General features: G+C 40.8%; 1 protein-coding gene across 1 annotated transcript in view; it reads right to left on the bottom strand.

The window, feature by feature from the left end:
* Nucleotides 1-8,947: 8,947 nt before the first annotated feature.
* The window catches only part of CFI (complement factor I), a 56,350-nt gene continuing 39,155 nt past the window's right edge, over nucleotides 8,948-26,142 (bottom strand). The window contains 8 exon segments of the mRNA XM_030313273.1: nucleotides 8,948-9,349; nucleotides 10,943-11,047; nucleotides 14,694-14,756; nucleotides 14,759-14,881; nucleotides 14,884-14,969; nucleotides 17,697-17,800; nucleotides 17,970-18,073; nucleotides 20,669-20,700. Of these exon segments, the coding sequence (XP_030169133.1) occupies nucleotides 9,132-9,349; nucleotides 10,943-11,047; nucleotides 14,694-14,756; nucleotides 14,759-14,881; nucleotides 14,884-14,969; nucleotides 17,697-17,800; nucleotides 17,970-18,073; nucleotides 20,669-20,700 (835 nt within the window). The 3' untranslated portion in view covers nucleotides 8,948-9,131.

Raw genomic sequence — 26,142 nt, 5'->3', positions numbered from 1 at the left:
GTTGGAAGAAGCTTGATTGAATAGAGAAAAAGGGAAAGAAAAGAAAAGGAAAAAGAAAAAAGAAAAAGTAAGAAAACATTTAAAAATTAAGAAAATGTATACAATAAAATAGAATAAAATGAATTGGAGAAGGTAAAATAGAATTAAAAAAATAAATTTCCAAAAAAATATATAGAAAATTATTAACAATTTTTATATAAAAATGGAAAATAGGGGCGCCTGGGTGGCGCAGTCGGTTAAGCGTCCGACTTCAGCCAGGTCACGATCTTGCGGTCCGTGAGTTCGAGCCCCGCGTCGGGCTCTGGGCTGATGGCTCAGAGCCTGGAGCCTGCTTCCGATTCTGTGTCTCCCTCTCTCTCTGCGCCTCCCCCGTTCATGCTCTGTCTCTCTCTGTCCCAAAAATAAATAAATGTTGAAAAAAAAATTAAAAAAAAAAATGGAAAATAAAAATATTTTTTCTATTTCTGTATCCAAGAATAAGAAACAGGAAAAGAAAAAAAGAAAAAAGAAAACACAAAACCAACCAAAAAACACCTAAATAGGTGGACCAGCAAACAAAATGAAATCCAAATGAAATTACATCCAGTTTCCCCTAGAGGTCAAACTTTGAAGCATTTTATAGTGCACACATTAAGCAGGCAGAGACTTGTGGTCGTCCTCTAGGGCTTGGTTGGTGCAGTTGGACAGGGCTTGGTGCAATGTCTCTGTTCTCCATTATGTGGTGCTGCTTAGCTTACTGGGGTGGATCGGGTGTGGCGCGTATGTGCATGTTTGTGCACATGTGCAGAAAAGGTGAAAATGGCATCACCCAGCTTCCCAGTGTCTAGCATCAGAACTCTGTGCTCTACCCCACCGGCAGCTCTCCTTTGTCTCTGGCTTCCTTCCACTCCCTGCTTCTACATTGTCTGCATCCAAGCTGTCAGCCTGCCGGGTGGCACCTACCTCCTGAATTTTATCTCAGATGGGACTGTATTTCCAAACCCCTCACTTCTGAGGCCCCTGTGGCTTGGACCCACTCTGACCTTTTGGAGAAGGGTCTTGCCAAGCAATGGCCAGATGCTGGCTTGTCCCCAGGAATGTTCCTGTGATCACCCTGCTGTAGAGGCTCAGAGGTTGTGACTAGATGCTGGCTTGCCTCCAAATAAATTCATGAAATCTTGTAGCGGCAGTGTTTCAGGGATTATGGTAAATCACAATACACAACCCGTGTCAGGTTTCACTGCACCCTGGCATTTTTGTTCTAATACCAGCAATCATATTCTTTGGGGTCCACTGGGACCTTTGTGGGGAGGCTGTACAGCCTCTACCAAATGCCCTCCTAGCAGGGTAGCAGGGAAACTGCTTCTCCCTATGTGGCCTGTGGACCCCTCAGACCTTGCTGCCCGCTCCTGTGGATTTGCCCTTCCCACCAGAGCACTGCCAGGCATTGGGCTGCAGAATTTCCTATTCTGTTCTGCCCTGTTTGTAAAGTCATAATGATATTGGAACCCTCTCCTTTCTCCTTTCTCCCTTTCTTGTTTGGGCAATTGTGGGTGCATCCACTTTCTCTTTCTCTCCAACTACTTTCATGGGTGGTGCTTTTCCTGTATTCTCCCCCCTTTTTCTGTCCTCTCTCCTCAAATACCTCTCTATCCTACGCGGCTTCTCTCTCCCCCAGTTCATGTCTCTGTGCCATGTACCTGCCAAGTTCTGTGGCTCAGGTTATGCAGATTGTTGTGTTAATCCTCAGATCAATTTTCCAGGCATGTAAAATGGTTTGATGCTGATCTCGCTGCATTTCAGGGACAAGAGACGCAGAGAACATCCATGCTGCTCCACCATCTTGGCCCCTCCACTCACTTTAGTCTCATCTAATTTCTTAACTACAGCCTCTCCTCTGAGGAGTCAGATTTATTCTTCTCTGTCTAAATTCTCTTTAGGGATTAAATTCTCAAACTCCAGTTCCTTGGACTGATAGAGTTGTTGTTCCCTTTTTCTCTTAAACAAATTTCTGTTTCCAGTCTGTTACCCATAGGAATCACCACCATCTTTCCAGTAAACAAAATTCTAAGTTTTATTTTCACATTCTCTTCATATTCAGTCATTAGATATTTGTTGTTCTGCTGCACTAATTCCAAGACTTACTTTTCCCCTGAATTCCTGCTGCCAGATACTAGAGTTTGGCATTGACTACAGGACCAACTATATAACTTGCAGGGCTCATTACAAAATAAGATTGCAAGGCTCCTTGTTCAAAATGTTTTAAGAATTTCAAGGTGATGACAGGAGAGCATTAGAGCAAGTGTGAAACACTTGCTACCTCAGTGCCTGGTACATCTGTCTGCACAGGATGCATGCCCATGAAGCCAGCCCTGACTGACCCTATCATGTAACTTCTCGATGACCCACTTCCATCCTTTCTTCCTAATAGTTAGCACAAAAAGTTTTAAATCAGTAGAACTTGTTATTATTGGGACAGATACTAATGGTTGCAAACGCACAGTTATCTTCCAAGTCTTTCCTGCTAGCAAATGGCCAGGTTGTCTAGATACACATTGGCTGTGGATGGTCAGGAGCTGAAGCCAGGAAACCAGCTAGGACATAATGAACCAGGTAAGACATTATTATTGGTTGGCCCAGGGAAGAAGCAGTGGTGGTGTGAAAGTGGTCACATTTTAGATATAACTTGATAGTAGAGCCAACAATATGGTATATGAGGGAAAGAGGAATCAAGGGATGACATTAAAGTTTTGGTTTAAACAGTTAGGATAGTGAGTTCTTACTAATTGAAATAGAGAGGATTCTAAAAGGAGATTTCAGGGAAAATTTAGGAAATTAATTTTAGACATACCATTTTTGAGAAGCTTATTCTGAATTTGTAGTTCAGAGGTGGGATGAGGACTAGAAATGAATTTGGAAATCATCAGCATAGATACGACTTTTAACGCCATGGGACTAGAAGAGATCCTTTAAAAAGTGAGTGTGTAAAGAGAGGTAGAACAAAGTTTAAGTCATAGGAGGTCAGGGAACAAAGAAGCAGTAAACGAGGCTGAAAAAGGGCAGCCAAGTGCAGCAGGAGAGTGCTATATTGCAGAGTGCTATAAGAAAAACAGAACCATCAGTTTGGCTGATGTGGAGGAAGATGAAGACGTGATATTGATCATTGGATTTAATAACATGGAGGTCATGGTGAACACCGCAAGATAAGTTTCAGTGGAATATTGGGGACAAAACACATTTGTGGTCAGAGGGAAAAAAAAAAGGAAGAGGAATTGGGAGAAGCAATTTTAATCAATATTATCAAAACAGAAGTGCCTGGTTGGCTCAGCTGGTTGAGGGTCCGACTCTTGATTTCAGCTCAGGTCATGATCTCATAGTTTGTGAGATAAAGCCCCATGTTGGGCTCTGCATTGACAGCACAGAGCCTGCTTGGGATTGTCTCTCTCTCTCTCTGCCCATTCCCCACCCCCCCCCCCACAAGCCCTCAAAATAAATAAATAAATATTTTAGAAATATTGTCAAAACAAAATTACAAAATTATAAAATATGCTGTATTTGTGCTGATTCTTGTCCAAATGATACATGTGCCTTGGAATGGGATCTTCTGACTGGTTGAGACTAGGCTGTGTTTTCCTTTCTTTTCTTTTTTTCTTTTTTTAATGTTTATTTATTTAAAAAAATTTTAATGTTTTATTTATTTTTGAGAGACAGAGAGTGACAGAATGCGAGTGGGGAAGGGTCAGAGAGAGAGAGGGAGACACAGAATCTGAAGCAGGCTCCAGACTCCTAGCTGTCAGCACAGAACTGGTGCGGGGCTCGAACTCAGGAACCGTGAGATCATGACCTGAGCCGAAGTTAGAGCTTAACTGACTGAGCCACCGAGGCGCCCCTAGGCTGTGTTTTCCACTCCAATTATAAGCATAATCAGTCAGATACACCTTCTAGAAACCCCTAATGATCTCTTCACTGTCATAGACATCAAGGAACATGATGGTATTAATGAGTAAGAATGCAAAATGTATTGGCTTTAATGTAACATATTAACTCAGAATGTGTGGAAAGTAGAGTCCTTTGTTACCTGAAATAACACAACATCAACAAAATGCAAATGATCAAGGGAAGTTTCTATTTTCTAGTCTTTCCTAATGTCTCATCAAATGGCCTGAACAATGTTATTGTGATGAAAATAATACAGAGTGGTGAAACCCTTCCAGATGTAATGATCAATCTTTGCCCAGTGATAAGGCTGATACATTGCTTTCTAAAAAGAGCTCACAAGAAGGGGAAATAAGTGCTAGTTTCCAGCCTCTGCTTTTAAAAAAATTAAAAATTAATGGTGTGAATAGCTTTCAACCCTGGAACAAAGTGAAAGAAAAGAGATGACTGCACCAGATCTGCAAGCATGGGCTGGTTCCATGATTTATTGAAGATAATGGTTCTCCATTTGGGGAGGTCTATTAGGCAAATGTGATCAGTATTTTAGACTGTACGGGCTGCTGTAACAAAATACCACTGATTGGGTGATTTATAAACAACAGGAGTTTATTTCTCACAGTTCTGAAGGCTGGAAGTTGAAGATCAGGGCACCAGAGGAGTTAGGTCCTGGAGAAGGCTGTCATCCAGTTTGTACACGACTGACCCTCACACGGTGGGAGAGAGGTGGGGTTTCTGGAGTCTCTATTGTAAAAATAGTAATTCCATTCATAAGGGCTCCACCCTCATGACCCAAACACCTTCCAAAGACCCCACTTCCTAATACCATTACATTGGGCATTAGGATTTCAACATATGAGTTTTGGGAGAACACAAACACTCAAACACAGCAATCAAGGAAGAGATTTTCAAGTGATCTCAGTGGGCAGAATGTAAGATTACTCAGCACACAGAGAGGGTGCACTGGACAAGATGGAAAGGAACCCACTTGGGTGCAATTGCAGGGTTTTAGACCATCAGGATTAATTCAGGTGTATGTGGTTTCTCTAGGTTGGGTTTCTGGCTACTTCCAGAAATCTAGAACCAGATTTTTCAGGTTCATATTTCCTACTGCATCCTATACATCTTTCCTAGGCTCCCAAAAACCTCACAGCTTCAAAATATCCTTAACTAACCAAACCTGCTTCTCTCTCTGTTTCCTTTATTTCTTCGATCAATGGCAACAGCAACCATCTCACTATCCAAGAGAAAACTTGGGAGTTATTCTAGACTCCTACCCTTTTTCCTAGTGCCCTGTCACCTCTTTATGTCCCCAGCTGCCATCTATTTTCCTTAACTTATCTGGAATCAGGACCACCCTCTTTAAAAGTGCCCTGCTGTAGTTTGTACCTTCATCATTTTTCATTTGGATCACTCCAAAAGTTTCTTAACTGTCTTTCCTACCCTTCCCTCATCCCCTCCAGTACATCTTTCTCAGTGCCTCCACTGTGAACCTTCCAGAGTCCTTCAGTGGTCCCAACTCTGGCATGAAGCCCTCTCTGATCTGCCCTTTCCTCTCTCTCCAGCTCCTCCCCTGCACCCTGGGCTCCAGTCATGCTGAACTACTGTCTGTCCCCTTTTGTACTTGGCTCCTCAAGCCACAGAGCCCTGCATTTATATCTGCCTGGAAATTTCTTCCATAATTCAGATTAAGCTCACCTCTGGGGAAGCCTTCTTTGACACTTCAGGCTGATTTATGAGTCTCCCTTGAGTTTTCCTCTCCATCCATACCTGGCAAAGTGCAGCTTTATAATTTAGTTTTCCATCTCCCTCATAGGATAATGAACTTTGAGGCCATGGTTAAATATAAGATGATGGCAGCACTCCACATCTCATGAGCTCTGTTTGTTGACCACCTTGAGGAAAGGCCATACTAACTCAAAGAAGCAGTAGTGGCAGAGGGTCAAGCAGTAGCATCCAGTGCCAAGCCTCAGTGCAAGCTGTAAATGGAGCCTGGGACCCAAGCTCCTGGTAGTGGTAGTCTTTATAAGCAGTCCTATAGTAGTCTTTGAGCATTATGCCCAGATGCATAGCCAACACTCTGGCTTTCCTGGAGATTCAGTGAACTGCATAATATCTTTGAAAACATCTTTTTTTCGTTAAACCAATTAGATTGGCTTCTGTGGTCTGCAACCAGGAACCCTCACATAGACCTCTGAACTGGGAGTCCAGTCATCTCACTCCTGCTGTTCCCAGTCTCTGTCACATGGAGTCACTATGGAGAAGCTGGCTCTTCACTCTTCAGGCCTGACTCTGGTCCACTCTGCTGAGAAGGCTCCAGGTCCCAGGTCACTGTGCAGACTGGTTTCGTCCTTCAAGGAGTCAAGATGCTATGTTCTCCCAGCTTGCAGCCCTTAGTACTCAAACCCAGACATCTTCTAAGATGCTACATGCTCCAGGTTTGCTGGGTCAGGACAAGGTGGTGGTTTTATAATATGCCACAAATTTTTTGACACCTCTCCCATCAAGAGATGGATTATATTTTTTCCCTTTAGCCGGGTCAGGTCTTTGCAATGGAAGCAAGGCTAAATGACTTCCAAGGCCAGGTTTATAAAAACAAATGCTGTTCCTGTTTGCAGCTTCTCTTGGGACACTTGTCAGTTGCTAGGTGAGAAGTCTAGTGTCCCTGAGACCTCATGTTGAGAGCTCAAGTGGAGAGACCACATGGAGAGAGAGATGTCAGAGAAGCCCCAGCTGTTTGAGTTCTCCCAGCCCAAGCACCAGACATGTGAGTGAAGAAGACTTCAAGATGACCCTTACCCCAGCCCCGTCTGACATTTGAATCACTCCAAAAGTTTCTTAACTGTCTTTCCTCCCCTCCCCTCATCCCCTCCAGTACATCTTTCTCAGTGCCTCCACTGTGAACCTTCCAGAGTCCTTCAGTGGTCCCAACTCTGGCATGAAGCCAGAGTTGAAGAACTGGCCCAGTCAATCCCCAGACACAGGAGGAAATAATAATTAATTGTTATTTCGATCAATATCTTAGGGTCTTTCTAACACAGCCATAGATAACCAAATACTCTCTTGCATTCAGTGACAAAAGGAATTAAAAATCTGGACAGCATGGGAGGGGAGGAGGAGTTAGTGTTTAATGGGCACAGAGTTTCATTTTGCAAAGATGAAAAATTTCTGGAGATGGTGATGGTCACACAACAATGGGAACATACTTAATGCTCCTGAATGGTATACTTCAAAATGGTTAAAAAACAAAACAAAACAAAACAGTGTATGTATATGTTGCCAAAATTTTTACAAAGGGAAAAAAAAAAATCTGGGCAGTAAGCAATTTTGGAATGTATGTAGAAATGGGCATTTCTATTATTAAAACAATCGGGCTTTATCCAGGACTGAGCCCCAGGCATTGAAGGTGATATTTATGTGAAGAATATATCTGTCTTCAGGATGATGACAGCTGCATTTTAAAGAATAATAATAAAAGCAGCTAATGTTTCTTCACTGAGCACCTCCTATGAACCCAGTGCTAGGGATGCGGGCAGAAGGCAGGCAGTCTCTCTTCTCCTGTGTCTCACAGTGTAGTAAGGGGAAGGCAGTAGTGGGTGTGTGAGCATCATGGGGAAGAGGCAGAGGAACAAATGAAAACGAACATGTTGGGTGATGACAAGTGCTGTGCTGAGATTACAGCAGGCTCACGTGATAGAAAGCCTGGTGGGGTGTCTGGGTGGCTCAGTCAATTGAGAGTCCAATTTTGGCTCAGGTTGTGGTCTTAGAGTTTGTGGGTTCGAGCCCTGCATTGGGCTCTCTGCTGCTAGCGCAGAGCCTGCTTCAGATCCTCTGTCCCCTCCCCCCCACCCCGTCCCTCCCTCACTCACGCATGCTCTCTCTCTCTCTCTCTCTCTCAAAATATAAACATTAAAAAAAAGAGAAAGAGACTGGGGCCTATTGTACATTGGGTCCACAGGAGAGCCCTGAAAAAGTGCCACTTACTGAGGAGGGAAGGACAGATTTAAGAAGGGGCAGTTTTGGGTTGCCCATGTTTCTTTTGAACTGTTATTAGATACCCAGATGGAGTTGTCAAGTGCTCAGTGAAATACTAGTCTGGAGTTTAGAAAGACCGGGGCTGGAGATAGGGGTTTGTGAGTCATGGGACTGTGGATGGGAGTTAGAGATGACTCTAAGTAAGATCACTAGGGAAAACACAAAGTGAAAGAAGTGACCAGAAGGAAGAGGTTGAGAAGGATTCCAAGATCAGCAGCCACGGAGGCAGCAGACCAGGCAGAGTATGATGTTGACTATGTCTACTGCTGCTGCAGCAGCGGGGGATGAGCCAGTCACACTGTAAGGTTTGACGCCCATGAGGGCAGTGGTTGTGTTGTGGAGTCTGTGGAGAGGTTTAAAAAGAGGGTCAGGGAGGACTTGTGAAACGGGGAACTAAAGACAAATCCTTAAAGAGAACTTCTAACACTTTTTTTTCAACTGTTTTTTTTTTTTTTATTTTTTAAATGTTTATTTTTGAGAGCAAGAGAGAGACACAGAGCGTGAGCGATGGAGGGGCAGAGAGAGAGAGGGGGACACAGCATCTGAAGCAGGCTCCAGGCTCTGAGCTGTCAGCACAGAGCCCGATGGGAGGCTTGAACCCACAGACCTACCAGATCATGGCCTACGCTGAAGTCGGATGCTTAACTGACTGAGCCACCCAGGAGCTCCGAGAACTTCTAATAGTTAAAAGAAGCAGAGAAACGGGACAAGAGCTATGGGGTCAGTTATTTCTCTGAGACAAGTACTTTGCAACCATTTTACTTTAGTATGTGTCTCCATTTTCTCAGAATTCTAGTTTCCATTTTAAAGGTAGAAAATGAGACACAAAGAAGATCATAAATTGTCCAGGGTCAAGTAATTAGTAGGTGGTAGAATTGGGGTTTGAATACAGGCTTATGTGAATCAAGTATCATGCAACTAGCAAAACCTTTAGTATAGCCAATATACCATTCCTGTATGAAGAGATAATTTAATCACATTTTCTAATAAACAAAACATGTATGCTCGACTAAAATATTTATTTGATAATTTACAGCAAAGTTCTAATATGGCTTGTTAGAGATCTTTAAAAATATCCAATAAATGTGCTTTATTATTTTTTCCCTAGAGAAGTACTAATCCTGTAGTATCATTTCAATCAAAATCCAACTCCCAAGAGGAAAAGAGCAGAAGAGATCACAATTTCATATATTGTACTGAGAAATAAGAGACCTTCCTACATGATAGCTAATCCAGTCAAAATAATTGGCCACTTTAGTGTAAACACCAGGGAACTCTGGTTTTCCGCAGTTTTCACCCCAACTCACAACACCCCAAACATAAGTCACATTGTTGATATCTTGACAGACTAAGGGGCCTCCAGAGTCCCCTTTACAGGCATCGATGGAACCGTCATCTGTACCTGGAAAAGACAAAGGGAAAAGAAAATCACACATGTACTTCCATTTGCGGAGGCCACCATGCCGACTTCCTGTCTCCTCCACCAATGCGTGTACCAACTTTGGCTCTCCTACACTTTCCTAACACGAAATAACACATAATCTCTTACAGGTCCCTACTGGGCGCATACAGTTGTATACTTTGTCTTCTGCTCATTCTGCAAATTCAGTGAGTGTTTCCCTTGCTTCCTCTCTATTTTATGCAAATTTATACTCTGATGAGATTGCAATCTGAAAGTGGCATCCAAGACTGATTGGGAAAATAATAGGAATACTTAGTGCTTATTGATGTGCTTAGTATGTATTAGCCATTCATTGTTTTAATCCTAAACAACAACCTATGAGGCAAGTATTATTATCCCTATTTTAAGATGAGACAAATAAGGCACAGAGAGGTTAACTAATTCGTCCAAGGCCATACAGTTAATAAGTGGCAAGAGGTGGACCTCAGAGCTTTTCCTCTTAATTGTGTAATTGTCTTCCAACAGGTTTTGTGAAATTCTCCCCTTTTGTCCTCTGGAATTCCGAACTCCATTTAAGAAGGAAGGGAGGGCACAGGGAATGGTCTGTTTATTTTCTTCTCACTCTTAGGACTTTCTAAGGTTTTCAAGTCAGTGATCCAAAAAGTTACAGGATGTCAATAACTTTGCATTTTTCTGTAATACACTATTTATAAGTGGTTTTAATAAAGCATACTAGGGGTGCCTGGGTGGCTCAGACAGTTGAGTGTCTGACTCTTGGTTTTGGCTGAGGTCATGATCCCTGGGTTGTAGGATCGAGCCCTGTGTCCAGCTCTGCTCTAAGTATGTCCAGCTCTGCTCTAAGCCTGTTTAATAATCACTCTCCCTCCCTCTGCTCCTCTCCCCAACTTGCGTATGTTCTCTCTCTCTCTCTCTCTCTCTCTCTCAAATAAAAAAATTAAAAAAGCATCCTAAATGCATTGCCCTGCCTGGTTCCCTGCCCTTGGGTCACCACCAAAGTAGGAACTGTTGTAGCTGTGTTAGGTAGGGGTACTAGCAACACTATGATATTAAAGAAGACACTGGCAGGTCTCATAAGAAGTGCAATGGGGTTTCTGAGGAGGGAGAATTTACTTCCAACTGGACCCATTTGAAATGAGATAACTCAGATTTTTATGCAGAAGTTTGGGTTTGGATCCTGGACATATCACTTCTTGTCTGTAAGACTTCGGGCAAGTTTTATACCTGCTCTGCATCTCAGTTTCCCATTTACTAAGATCCCTAATTTTGCAGATGAGGAAACTTGCTCAAGGTCACATGAGTAGTAATTGGTAAAAACTGAGATATAAACCCAGGCAGTCTGGATGCAGAGTCTGTGCTCTTAGTTACCTTGCTATACTGCTGTATGATAGCATAAGGAAGATTTTTCTTCTTAGTTTAGCATGAGGGAACTTGAACTAACAGGAAGGGAAGCAATAGCCAGAAGGTCTAATTGAAGGGTCCAGGGCCCAGAGCAAGGGTGCAGATTTGGTGAGGAGGAGAGATGATTGGTAGAGGGTATACGTACACATCTTAGAGAAACCACTTAGTGCTTACCTGCACATTCCATTTTTTTTTCAAAGTAGCGACCCGGGTAAAACTTGGAGCAGTTGTTTAGTAGCTTAACTTCACCCCACTGAAGTGAATAGACTTTTTGGTTATCTAAGCATAGCAAGAGAACAAACAGACATTTACAAGTCACAAATGAGGAATACCAATAAATACTTATTCTCATAACTTAGTGAACCATGAGGAATATAGAGATTATATACATATTCCCTAATACATTATAGACTTCTGAGATAGTTCATTAGCATATTTAATCACACACTGCTCAGATGTCCAGTTTTTACAACTGTCTTTTTAAAAATAGTTTAAGGGGTTGGGGCACCTGGTGGCTCAGTCGGTTGAGCGTCAGACTTTGGCTCAGGTCTGATCTCACAGCATGGGTTTGATCCCATGGGCTTTGTGCTGACAGTGGGGAGCCTGCTTCAGATACTCTGTCCTCCCTCTCTCTCTTTCTGACCCCCCCACCCCTGTTCAGCTCTGTCTCTCAAAAATAAACATTAAAATAATAAAAATAGGGGCGCCTGGGTGGCGCAGTCGGTTAAGCGTCCGACTTCAGCCAGGTCACGATCTTGCGGTCCGTGAGTTCGAGCCCCGCGTCGGGCTCTGGGCTGATGGCTCAGAGCCTGGAGCCTGTTTCCGATTCTGTGTCTCCCTCTCTCTCTGCCCCTCCCCCGTTCATGCTCTGTCTCTCTCTGTCCCAAAAATAAATAAACGTTGAAAAAAAATTTTTTTAAATAAAAAAAATAAATAAAATAAAGATAGTTAGGGGCATTACAGAACACATGCCCTAAGTCATACTCATTTAATAAAGACCTGAGATGAAGAAGGTATACTCCTTCGCATCTGATTGCTGAGTCTAGTGGGGAGCTGGGTAGGAGTCAGTGATCAGCATTTTCTAACATAAATAGCTCCTATCGTTTTACAGTCCTGCATTTCCTTGAAAGTGCTTCTTAGAGTGAGACCCATCTTTTTAATGTAGGAGTTAAATGAAGAAAATATATATGAAGTTACCAGTGTGTATGTGTTTTTATGTGTCTAAGGAACTCCATCTCCTAAGTGATTTGAAAGAGACTCTAGGATTTCCTTTTTCATTTAAGTTAGAGATTTGGGACTGAAATTTTTCACCCACAGAAAGAAGAAGTGGCAAGCACTGTTGCTTATTGACAGTCCAGGGAAGATGAGGAAAACGTTAAGAATACAGGGTGAGATGTCTCTGGTATAAGGAGTGAATCTTGCCCCATCTCTCCTCCCCTTTTCCCCAGCTTTCAGCAAATGTTATGCTCTAGGAAGGCAGGGACTAGGCCTGATTCACTAAATGCTATGCCAGCACCCAGCCTCATGCTAGCACAAAGTAGCTGCTTAATAATATTTATGTAATTCATTAATCCATGAACTCAGTAATTCAATTACACGAAACATCTTATGCCAAATGACATACCCCCTCAGTTAATCTATAAGCTATTGGGAGACAGAGACTTCTGGCTAATCCTGAGGGACACCTCCACGGATCCTAGCACTGTAGTGAGCACATTGTAGTTAACTGTAAAACTAATATTCTTCTCTTCTGGGAAGCGGGGGGAAGACAAAACTCCACCAAAGTATATGGCAAATTAGGAAGGAGTTTCTTCTTTTCTCCTTCAAGTCCTACCTAAAAGGTAATTTTACGATGCTACCTTCTTCAGGTTAAGAGCTTTTTTTTTTTTTTAATTAGTAATTTATTATTTCCTCTAACTCAGGAGAAGCCTTTAAAAAACTGGGAACTCCTGTACTATGTGAACAGTTTTTAATGGCTCAGGAGAGTGTTTCCTTCCCTGAGCTCTTGTGTTGTATACTTTGTGAGGCACCTGTCCCATTCTGCTGTCTGATGGTGACATTCATATCTGATGCCTCCTCTGGACTGCAAGTCCCTTGAGAACTGGTCTTGTCTTTCCATCTTCCAGCCTCTGTACTCTTTGATGACTGTGTCCATATTTTTCACCAGTGAATCCTAGAATATGCTAATAAACACAGGATGGTTATTAGATGATATCATGGGATCACTTTCATTTTATTGGGTATGAATGGTGTTGTGTTTTTGTTTTATTTTGTTTTTTTAAGTCCTTACCTGGTAAAGATATCTACTGGAATATTCGTGGGTGAAATTACATGATATCTGGGTTTGATTTAATATGCTCCAGGAAAAATGAATGTGTTGGCGGTGGGGGGGGGGGGGGGTGGGGGGGGGGGGGAGGAGAGGAAATATGTTTAATAGCTCCCAATTGTCCTTCAGATGTATCCTCCACCCTTCAGTGTCCTGCCCCCTGCCCAAAGAGGCTGACCTGGAGGGAATGCCTCAATAGGAACCCCTTAGCCTCTGGTTTCCAACATAAAACCCCAGCACAAGGAAGAGAGGGTAGCGATAATTGGGGCTGGCTATAACCTTTAATTCCAAGTCATTGCCTCTCTCAAGGCACCCTGGTCTACCTGAAGCTCTTTCTCTTGGTAACTTCTCCTCCTCTCATGTCTTCAGATCTAAGAGAGGCTGTTCTGGTACTGTTAGTCCTGGGTTCCTGCATAGACCTGTAATTGCTCAACCCCCTACCCACATCCTTGTAATTAACCACTTTACAAATAACCCTTCCTAATTATCTATTGTGATTGTGACTGATGCAGAGAGCTAAAACAAGAACCGTTGAGTGTTGGTAACTGGAAAATGGGTGATGGATGGTAAGTAGATTTATAATACTTTTATCTCAGCTCCTGTGTATATTGTAAACATAGACGATAAAAAAATTTTTTTAAACAACGTAAGGACATAATGCCTTCTGGATAAATTAATTACTAACCAAATTTAGTCTTGCATATTCAACCATATGACGCATTGGGTCAATTTATACGTATTTTTTTATACTTTTCAATGTGGCAATTATAAAGAATGTGCTAGAGTATAAGTCTGTAAGACCATGTTTGTGAAGTTATTTACAAAGAAATGTAGGAGGTCAAAAGGAAGCTAAATTTCAAATTTAACCCTTCAAGACAAAGGGAAAAGCATGACTAATTTTAATCCAAACTTCAAATTTAGTCAATTTTCTAATAAATTGTCCCCACATGTCTACAATCTACATCTCTTATTCATACAAACATCCACCTCAAGTCTTCGTTAGAAGCTTAAGGAATAATTCTTTAGGTTTTCTTCCTCTTTGCAGGATGTGACCTGTGGGGGCAGGGGGCAAGGAGAATGGGGAGTGGAGGAGAGAGCAGATAAAGACTTACCTATACTGTGACTCTTCCCTTGAAAACCATTTTATTCTTTCATCCATGTCTCTCTAACAAACCCAGAAAGTCCATGCTACATACGTCCCCTGTCACTCTACTTTTTTTTTCTTTGTAAATGGTTACCCCTCAACATATGCTTCAAGATCACACAGTGTAGGTATCCTTTGAAACTCTGGATCAGGATCAGCTACATAATTTTCAGGGCCCCAGTGAAAAATAAAAACGTGAGGTGGGGGCCTCTGCAAAAATTAGTAAGAATTTCATGATAATGACAGCAGAGCATTACACTAAGCATGGGGCCCTATGGAGCCTGGGTACTGGGCAACTGCACGGGTCTCTGCCCATGAAGCCAGTCCTGCCTGAATGCTCTTTTTCCTGGATTTGAGGCTATGTTTCTCTCTTTGTACTAGATTAGATCCTACCCATTTATATTCTCATTTATTCCAGCCCCTGGATTCTGATTAACAAATTTTAAAGCATGTACCTTTTTCTCGGCCCCAGCCAGAAATAATGCATCTGTCATTAGGTTGGAATAGATATGGAGACAGGGGACACAGGCAGGGACAGAATTAGGCAGCACACATTCTTTTCTCTTTGAGTGTTTTTTCATTTCAATCAAAGCTATGTCATTTTCATAGCTGCTTCCGTTGTAGTTTTCATGGATAATAATTTATTTGCTAGCTGAACAACTAGCTCTTCCTCAGGTCTTAACAGATGTAGAAATGATGTCCATATTTGGTAATGGTGAGCTTTACTGACACTATAACGGAAAGGAAAAGTGAGATAAGATATATTTATATTGAGAAAAAAAACAATTATAAACATGAACATCTGATGTTTCATCTTTATATTCTCCCTTTTAAAGTACTTTCTTCCTTTTCTCAGATTTTTTAATCGTGAAGCGGTTTGCTGTCGTGAAGCGATTTGATTAAATTTATGGGATACAATTAAAGTCAGTGGGTAAATGAAGAGAGGAATAAGCAATCCATCTAAGTGGTCAATATCAGGGACATACAGAACTCATTAATAACCAGAGATGCCTAGAAGTGGAATGAATTGGCTGCCTCTGGAGTGAGAGCACCATCACTGAAGGTGTTCAAGCAGAGACTAGAAAGCATGTAGCCATGGGGAAATGGGGAATCAGGACACATATCATTACTCGCTACCCCAGAGGTTCTCAGGGTGAAGACCACAGCAGTCACTATCCTGACATTTAAGATTGACTTCATCCTAATACTGCATCTTATTTATTTGCTCACAAGTCTTTCTTCCTGTTGGACTGTGCCACCTTAAGTCAAAGATGGGGTCTAATTCATCTATGTATAGATGCCTGCATCTAGCATTGTGCCTGGAATATATTAGCTGTTTTAAAATTCAGTTGAAATGGTAAATGAGCTAATATTGTCTCTTCTTCTGCCTCACTTAATTTGCACACCACTTTTTACCTCATGGTTTCCAACAAATTGGCATTACCATCATTTTCTCAGGTAATCACCTAACAGTTAAACCGTGATGTTTCAGGAGCTAATGAGGTATTCGGGATTTCCAAGAATGGTGTGCTTCATATAAATTTTGGTTGTTTTTAAGGACCAGAGGTCCTGAATATTGTTTAAAGGTTAACCCTGTTTATTCATTCAATTTACTCAACAAATACTTATAGTGTATACCTATAATAGTCAATAAATGACTATTGCCAGGCACTGTGCTAGCCACTGGGCTACAGAAATGAGCAAAATCAGAAATAGTTTCTGCCTTCATGGAGCTCAGGATCTAGATGCAGTATTAAATGGATAATGACAATAATGAGGATATGATTCTACCATGTAAAGTGAGAGGAATCAACAGCACATGGGTTCTGAGAACTTATCAAGATGGCTTTGACTTAAGGGAGTCTGGAAAGATTCTCTGAGGAAGAGAAGATGGGGCTGAGATCTGAATAAAGAGCAGCACTGACTAGATAAACAGGGTAGGAAAGATCATTGCAGGCATGAGAAGTAACACATGAAGGTCTCTTTGCAGCAGGGAGCAAGGTGAACTTGAGTAGCTGAACAAAGTCCAAACAGGCAGAGCAGACAGCAAGAGTTGAAGCTGTGGGACAAGATGAAATTGGTGAAGGTAAGTAGGGATCAGATCATATGGAGCCTAATGGGCCATATTAAAAACATCATTTAGAGACACTCAGGTGGCTCAGTCGGTAAGTGTCCGACTCTTGATTTTGGCTCAGGTCATTATCTCATACTTTGTGGGTTTTGAGCCCCGTGTCGGGCTTGTGCTGACAGTGTGGGGCAGGCTTGGGATTCTCTCTCTCCCTCTCTCTCTCTGCCGCTCCCCGCTCATGCTCTCTCTCTCTCAAAATAAATAACTAAAAAAAAAAAAAAACCAACAACATCATTTAGATACTCTAGCAACAAATGAGCCTGGCAAAGCAAGTGTCTGACATTTTCATCATCTCTTAAGGGAGAAGTGGACCAAGTTATATAACTTGTCAGTCTCAGTCTACTAACCTACAAAATATTTACCTCTTAGGGCTGTTAAGAATATTAAAACAAGACAACATATGTGAAAGTGCACATACATTATCTAATCTGTAAGAGGTGCTCAATAAATGATGCCTCATTCATTCTAAAGATGAGAACTGAGGCTGGAATCCCAAACTCTGCCCTCCTCCTTGCTGATCTTGACTCGTTATCAATACCTTTTTGTACTGCCCTTCAGCCACTGGTATGGACTGGATTGTGTTCCCCTAAAATTCATAGGTTGAAGATCTAACCACATCATAACTATATTTGGAGATATAGTCTTTAAAGAGGTAATTAAGTTTAAAAAAGGTCATAAGTGGAGCTCTTCTCCCATATGATTGATTGGCCTCTTTATGAGAATAAGAAGAGACATCAGTGATGCACGCAGGTACAAAGCAAGCAAGTCAGGGCTGGAGCGGCATGTGAGACAATTAGTACCGACCTTTGAACATCTTCACTGTCTGGAACACGTATCAAAGACACTTAAGAGGACATGGAAGGTGAAACAATGCTTTGTGTATTTGAAGTCTTTAAATGCATGCAGCTCTTTAAACAACATCTTCATTGAGGTGAGACCAGAGAAGATGCCAGGCTACTATCATTTTTTTTATGCACTTTTCAGTCATACACTCTTCTCAACAGTTTGGTCCTAACTCTACAAAACGTAGGTACTATCTATTTGCTTTCCCTATTTGCTTCCCATCATACAAATGTGCTAAGTGACACAACTTGGAGCCTATGGGTTTGATCTGACCTTGCCATCTGGGATCAATAATTTGGTCTGGGGGGAAGAACTCAGTAGCTTCTGGGGGGATGGCCTCTGGGGTTCCTATCATGAATATTGTAGGAGATTTAGCGGTTAATAGAGTGGAATTTGTCACATGGTTTTATTTGTCATCTGCCACAATCTCTATTACCCATTTTTATTATTTCAAGGAGTCCAAAATCTTATTGGAGACATTTTTTACCTGACACAGTGTGCAGCAGTTAGAATCCAACAGCCTCCAATATAAATTCCTCCACAGTTGATTTTCTCATTATCCTTAATTGCCACCTGCCACGGGAAGTCTCCCTGTAGAAGACATTGGTGTGGTCACTGCCATTTCTACCAGACGGTGGTACAGACAGGAGACCCTAAGATGCGTCCATTGCAAGAATCCCAGTCTCTTATCATTACATATCCTCCCCACCCACTTTTAGTTTCTCAAACTTGGACTGCTCCTGGGAAGTCATAGGTTTACCACTTCTGCTGGCTTTCCTCCGACAACTCGTTTCCTTCGAGTGGGCCGGATGGGTTTAACTCCACAGGATAGTTTAGGGAGAAGTGACTTTATCCGTTTTCTTTCTTCAAAAAAGGAAGAGATTGTATCATTATGATTTTGAACCCATTACTTCTTGATGATCTATGCCACAAAAACAGCAGAGTCACAGCTAAAATAAAACAGTCTGAATTGATTCATAAATTATTTTGGATGCTAAGTGGTACTATTTACCTTGTTTAAAAATTCTGGCTTAATACGAGAACTGGCTTGATTCTCTGAAGTTCTGCTTAAAGACACACTGGGGGCAGAAAGAGGCTAGCTGTGGGGGTTAAATATTTACCAGTCCCTGGCAGATAAAAAATGTCACATGGCCAGGCATACTCAGGACGAGGGTCTCATTCAGAAATCATCAGAATGAGATGATAACACGGGCACCTATATCTTCTCACTTTCATAGTTTTTACTTTTTAGTGGCTGTTCATATGGAATTCTTTTCAATAATATTAACGTTAATGATGTTAACATTTGAGTACTTTCTATGTGTCAGTCCCCATGCTAAATACTTTGTATATAGTTTATCTCATCTAATCATCACATTAACCCTGAGAGGTAACGTGCCAGGGACCCATGGAAAATTCAGGATCAGTGGGCTAAAGGGTGTTTTTTAGTCACTTGACATGCGATGATATTTCCTTTCTCTGTGAGTGTTTAGATGTGGCATAGTTGTCACAGAGAACATGGCAGAGAAAGACTTAAGATGTGAATTGGCAAAAGAATTCATGAAAAGAAGAAGGTAAAATATAAGAGGTTTTCTTTATTCTTTCTATATATTTTACCACATCACAAAATTTTTACAAACTTGCTTCTTAGCCCCAAATGAGAAAATTAATATCACTGTCAGTTACTTTGAGCATATAAGAAGGAGGTAGGTCCTTAACTTGTGAGTGAATCTGGGTAGATTTGTTTTTTGTTTTTTTTGGTTTTTCTTTTTCATTTTGTTTTGTTTTGTTTTGTTTTTGTTTGTTTTTTTTTTTTTTTTTGGTCCCACCCGTTCTAAGAACAAGGTTGGGGGAAGAGTGTGATGCTAAGATTTTAAATTTCTTTTTGGACCTTTAAAAGAGAGAGACCTCCTATAATGAGGACTATGGAAGCAGCTTGGGTACTATCTGAAAACTGATGCTATCTTGCGTAGAAAATAAAGGGCCTTTGTGGAAAATCTCTTCAGACTGTTATCTATCTATATCTTTAAGATCTAGGGGCGCCTGGGTGGCTCAGTCGGTTAAGCGTCCGACTTCGGCTCAGGTCATGATCTCGCGGTCCACGGGTTCGAGCCCCGCATCAGGCTCTGTGCTGACAGCTCAGAGCCTGGAGCCTGTTTCAGATTCTGTGTCTCCCTCTTTCTCTGACCCTCCCCTGTTCATGCTCTCTGTCTCAAAAATAAATAAATGTTAAAAAAATAAAAAAAAAAAAGATCTAAATCTTTTACTCATCACCTGATGAAAAAAAATAGTTAATTAATTTTGGTGCCTGGCAATTAGAAGAGAGTCTTACATGAACTTTCACTTAAATTCCCCCCAAATAGGGAGCTATTTATTCCCAATTTGGATTTGAGGTTAAGTTGTTCACCTAAGGTTACACAGTAAATAAATAATGAGTCAGGATGTAACACAAGATTGTCTGACCCAAAATCTTATTAATTACTGTCTCTTCAGGGATTTGATGCTTTAATTCATTGGCTCTTAGTATACAACTGGACAGGATACAGATCTTCACAGACCTTCTGTTATCATACTTTATTTTAAAATTTTTTTTTCAGCGTTTATTTATTTTTGGGACAGAGAGAGACAGAGCATGAACGGGGGAGGGGCAGAGAGAGAGGGAGACACAGAATCCGAAACAGGCTCCAGGCTCTGAGCTGTCAGCACAGAGCCTGATGCGGGGCTCGAACTCCCGGACCGCGAGATCGTGACCTGGCTGAAGTCGGACGCTTAACCGACTGCGCCACCCAGGCGCCCCCTGTCATACTTTAAAACATTGTAAAAGAACAAGTTAATTCACGTAAAGTCCATTATTTTTCTATTTCAAAATGTATGTCATGTGCCATGCTGGAAATCTGGTTGTTTTGACAAAACTGACCTGACAAAGCTCATAGCAAATAAAAAAAAATTTATGTAGGTCTAAAATACTGTTTTCACTTCAAATTTGCCTGTGAATGAACCTATTTTTAAAAGCAGTCCAAGAAGCATATATGTTTGTTTGTCTTAAAAATGATAAGGAAAGGAGAGAGTAATGTTATTTTTTTCTATTTAATTGATAACAAAGGTATTGTTGTTTCAATCAATTATACAACACACATACACACACACACACACACAACACTTGAAATGCAGACTTAAACCAGGGAAAGCACTAGTAAAACAGAATAATGTTGGGGCGTCTGGGTGGCTCAGTCGGTTAAGCGTCTGAGTTCGGCTCAGGTCATGATCTCATAGTTTTGTGGGTTCAAGCACCCGCATCAGGCTTTGTGCTGACAGCTCAGAGCTTGGAGCCTGCTTCAGATTCTGTGCCCCCCTCTCTCTTTGCCCCTCCCCAACTCATGCTGTGGTGTGTCTCTCTCAAAAATAAATGTAAAAAAAATTTAAAAAACAAACAAAAAACCCCAGAATAATGTAACTTACCTGCATCCATATTAGCAGTCAAAAGTTCTGTTCTTCTATAAGAAAACAAAAAGTTCCAAGTTTATCCTTGTGTTTATAATAAAAATTAATTAAAATCATTAAAACTTTGATCATAATTTTCTGTCTTAAAACTTGTCCTCTCTTTAAAAAGGACAGTACAAATCCCCAAATCACACCATCTAATTTCCTTTCTATACCTAGGTAATTGTGAAGGCTCATGATGAACTGTGTAGAAATTTGCAGGCACAAACTACGTGTCTTGGTACAAGTAAATGGTTGAGACTCCTGGTGCAGTGCTTTTCTGCATTCAGAATGGTTGGGTCGGAGAAGGAAAGCTTCTTTTTCAACTCTGATTCATAAGTCCTTACATAAGGTAGGGAACCGTGACTAACACTGACCAAAAAGTACTGAGCTGACATTAAAAAGGCTCTTCTCATTTTGTACATAATAAGGCAGCTCTTCAGGAGTCATACAAAGATATTATAGTAGGCGTTGTTAGTATTAGGCATCTGGATATAGAAGTTAAAAACATAACAAAAGATTTTCTCCTCTTCCTTAGACTTTTGCTTGAAGTTCTATGCGATGATTCCATTCCTTCACTTTGTCATCCTAGAACATTTCAGAGGGACAGGATCATGATTTTTTTGAGCTGAGGGGGGTCCAAAGGTGGATTCCCACCAGCATGTGTTTTGGTCTTGGGTGAGGATGTGTCTGTGGATGGCACAGCCCAGAAGGCCAATGTTACTTGACTGCAGCAATCATGAGTCTTGTCTCTGGACAGACCTAGCTATATCCACATTCCTAGGTTATTTATTTTCTGGGAACAGAGAGAGGCTCTTGCTCAGAGCTTTCACAAAAGCACCCTTATGAATCAAAGAGGAGATTCAAACATTCATATTAAATGCTCAACAAAGGAAGAGGGGAAAGTCCCGTGTAGCTGAGGTGTGCTGGATATTTGAAAAATATCACAGAGCTCCAAAAGGCACAAACCACAAGAAAGTGACAATGACTTTGATTTACATAAAGATCTCTATTCAACAAGCTCATTATGGATAAAGTTAATAGCAATGGGCGACGAATGGAGGAAGGTATTTGCAATGTCTAAGACTGAAAACGGATTTAACATCTAGAATGCAAATCAACAAGACTGCAACCCCAATGTGAAATTAAGCAAAAGATATGTACTTGCGAAAGGATACAGTAAAGAAAAGGTGGAAACTCAAAAGCTAGTATGAAGAGAAACTCAAAAGTCATTGGTTTATTATAAAAATTCAAATTGATACATAATGCCATATGGCCTGACAATATGAGACTACCAAATTAGAAAGCTGGAGAACACTTAATGTTAGTGAGGATGAGGAGAACCCTCGGGCATTGTTGGAGGTAGAGGTAAGGGACTGGTATAGCTCTGCCAAAGAACATGCAGGCAATAGTTAGCCAAGTTAAGTAGATGCATGCCCTGAGACCCAATACTCCTGTCCAGCTAGATGTCTCAGAGAAATTCTCTCACACATCCTGAAGGAGAGAATATGACTGACCAGCTGCGAGTCTGTTACTGAGAAAGTAGGCAGTAAATTGTGAAAGATGAACAGAGGGTTTCAGGCAGAAAGTTAGAAGCAAATATTAGATGGACACAGAGCAACACAGACAGATCTTTAAAACTTAATGCTTTATAAAGAAATAAGGAAATACGAGATCTACAACACCATATTATGTGACTTAAAAAATGTATGCTCACAAGAGAGTACACTTGGGTAAGAATGTGTACAAACAAAGCATACACATTTAATACACAATTAAAATGGTTGCCTAAGGGGGATGGAGTAAGGTACTGAATAAAGGAGAATAAATAAAACAAGAGATGTGCCCTGCCTAGCCAATGCTGATTATGTGGAATAAGCTGAGGAGTGTCATAACGCATCTCTTTGCACCTGAGGTCTGAAGGAAGGAAGGAAGGGAAGGAAGGAAGGGAGGGAGGGAGAGAGAGAGAGAGAGGGAGGAAGGGGAAAAGAATAAAGACGAAGAAAATAATTAAGCAAAGAATAATTGAGGATTAGGCATTTTAGAATAGGGGTGATCTTGAACATATGAAAGTCCCCCAGGAATCGTAAAAAAATCCTGAGGAGGACCATAAACTTCTGATAGTCATATTATATGAATAATAAAGAAATACTAAACATATGAATTTCATATAAACAATACAGAAATTTATATGAATATAAAGAGATAATAATTCATTTTTATGAGTAATAAAGGGTAGCTCTAAGAGCTGGAGGACTTGGGGACATCTGACTTATAAAAGTAAGTGAGAAAATACCTATCATGAAAAGATCTTATCTCTCCTCTGGTGGCAATTTCTTCAGGAATTTCTTTGGTTTTGAGGAAAGAGTAAAGGAAGAGGAGAAGGGTATTCAGCAAAGGTGAAATGCACCAGGAGCCATTTGGGTGGTTTTTGGTTAGCAGGCCATGGATGGTGAGTGTGAGAAGGAAAGTTTACCACACTGTGAGAAAGGTCTCTGTACCTACACTAAGGTGAAAGCTGAGTTACTACTATCACATGGTCATATTATCTGCAATTTATAGCTACAATGACATATAAGAAGATAGCTGTAGTTTTTTTTTGCTTAATTTCTGTAATTATCCAAGAATTTAACTAAAATTTTACCTGAGCCACATGTAAAAAAACCCAAAATTTACCACAGCAAAGGATATTTTTGAGAAAAATGCATAATGTCAATATATTGCACATGTATCAGAAAAGTGCAATACCTTATCTTGTTTTCAATTCGTAATATAATTTTATGATAAGAGAGATTTACCTTTAATTTCAGAATGTCCAGGTCTCAAACAAACAAACAAACAAAAAAAACACTCACTGTAGCAAAGAGATCATGTTCACCTGAATATATACAATCATTAATATTTCAGAAACAGTAAAACAACTTAGTATTTATAAATAGTAAAAGGGAATCACAGTATGTCGTCTTTTCTTTGATTTTTAATACACCAAAACCAATGTTTCATTGTTGCATTTAAACACACACCAAGAAAATAATTTTTACCTGAGTTTTTAAAAAGAGATGTATATTTGGGATATATTTGAGCACATACTGCAGCAAACTTACTATAGAGTCATACAAATTTATAAGTCTTTAAAACTATTTCTAAAAGGTGGGCTTTCAAGGATAAATGAAACCAAGCTATACTCCAAACTTCCCTTGGTTTAGTGATTCTGATCTGTCCACTGAAAGATCGATGAATATATTAATATTTTATTTTACATCTCTTCTCTCACTTGCTCTTGCTTAGAGGTGGAATAATTAGAACCACTACTAGAAACAAAAGGTGGCACTCATTCGAAAGAAGGGTAAACTGGGGGCACGTGGGTGGCTCAGTCGGTTAAGTGTCTGACTTTGGCTCAGTCATGATCTCACGGTTCACGAGTTTGAGCCCTGCGACAGGCTCTGTACTGACAGCTCAGAGCCTGGAGCCTACTTGGAATTCTGCATCTCCTTCTCTCTCTGACCCTCCCCTGATGGCGTTCTGTCCTCTTCTCTCTCACTAATAAATAAACATTAAATAATAATAATAATAATAATAACAACAACAACAATAATAATAATATGGGGTTCTGGGTGGCTCAGTCAGTGAAGTGTCCGACTTCGGCTCAGATCATGATCTCACAGTTCGTGAGTTTGAGCCCCATGACAGGCTGTGTGCTGACAGCTCAGAGCCTGGAGCCTGCTGTGGATTCTGTGTTTCCCTCCCCAGCTTGCACTCTGTCTCTCTCTCTCTCTCTCAAAAATAAGTAAACATAAAAAAAAGCTTAAAAATAATAATAAGGAAGAAAGAAGAGTAAACTGAGGTAACAATGACAGTTGACTAAATGTATTTTTGATATGGATTCAAAAATTGATAAAAAAAAAGTAAGCTTTTATAGTTCACTCCCTTTCAGTAGAATTTTTTTGCCTGATAAGCTAACAAATTGTGTTCTTTGACCTTAAAGTTTATTTTTCATTTATTTTTTTATGATTTATTTTTTTCAATATATGAAATTTATTGTCAAATTGGTTTCCATACAACACCCAGTGTTCATCCCAAAAGGTGCCCTCCTCAATACCCATCAGCCATCCTCCCTGCCCTCCCACCCCCCATCAACCCTAAGTTTGTTCTCAGTTTTTAAGAGTCTCTTATGTTTTGGCTGTCTCCCACTCTAACCTCTTTTTTTTGTTTTTCATACCCCTCCCCCATGGGTTTCTGTTAAGTTTCTCAGGATCCACGTAAGAGTAAAAACATATGGTATCTGTCTTTCTCTGTATGGCTTATTTCACTTAGCATTAACACTCTCCAGTTCCATCCACGTTGCTACAAAGGGCCATATTTCATTCTTTCTCATTGCCACATAGTACTCCATTGTGTATATAAACCACAATTTTTTATCCTTCATCAGTTGATGGACATTTAGGCTCTTCCATAATTTGGCTATTGTTGAGAGTGCTGCTATAAACATTGGGGTACACATGGACCCCTATGCATCATACTCCTGTATCCCTTGGGTAAATTCCTAGCAGTGCTATTGCTGGGTCAATAGGGTAGGTCTATTTTTAATTTCTGAGGAACCTCCACACAGTTTTCCAGAGCGGCTGTACCAGTTTGCATTCCCACCAACAGTGCAAGAGGGTTCCCGTTTCTTCCACAGCCTCTCCAGCATCTATAGTCTCCTGATTTGTTCATTTTGGCCACTCTGACTGGCGTGAGGTGATATCTGAGTGTGGTTTTGATTTGTATTTCCCTGATGAGGAGCGACATTGAGCATCTTTCATTGGCCTGTGTGGCCATCCGGAATGTCTCTTTAGAGAAATGTCTATTCATGTTTTCTGCCCATTTCTTCACTGGGTTATTGTTTTTCGGGTGTGGAGTTTGTGAGCTCTTTATAGATTTTGGATACTAGCCCTTTGTCCGATATGTCATATGCAATATCTTTTCCCATTCCGTTGGTTGCCTTTTAGTTTTGTTGGCTGTTTCCTTTGCTGTGCAGAGCTTTTTATCTTCATAAGGTCCCAGTAGTTCATTTTTGCTTTTAATTCCCTTGCCTTTGGGGATGTGTCGAGTAAGAGATTGCTACGGCTGAGGTCAGAGAGGTCTTTCCTGCTTTCTCCTCTAGGATTTTGATGGTTTCCTGTCTCACATTCAGGTCCTTTATCCATTTTGAGTTTATTTTTGTGAATGGTGTGAGAAAGTGGTCTAGTTTCATCCTTCTGCATGTTGCTGTCCAGTTCTCCCAGCACCATTTGTTAAAGAGACTGTCTTTTTTCCATTGGATGTTCTTTCCTGCTTTGTCAAAGATTAGTTGGCCATATGTTTGTGGGTCTAGTTCTGGGGTTTCTATTCTATTCCATTGGTCTATGTGTCTGTTTTTGTGCCAATACCATGCTGTCTTGATGATGACAGCTTTGTAGTAGAGGCTAAAGTCT

Source organism: Lynx canadensis, chromosome B1 (assembly GCF_007474595.2).
Source record: "Lynx canadensis isolate LIC74 chromosome B1, mLynCan4.pri.v2, whole genome shotgun sequence".
Lineage (NCBI taxonomy): Eukaryota > Metazoa > Chordata > Mammalia > Carnivora > Felidae > Lynx > Lynx canadensis.
Note: the sequence above shows the minus strand (reverse complement) of the source record. Positions and strands in the feature narration are given on the sequence as shown.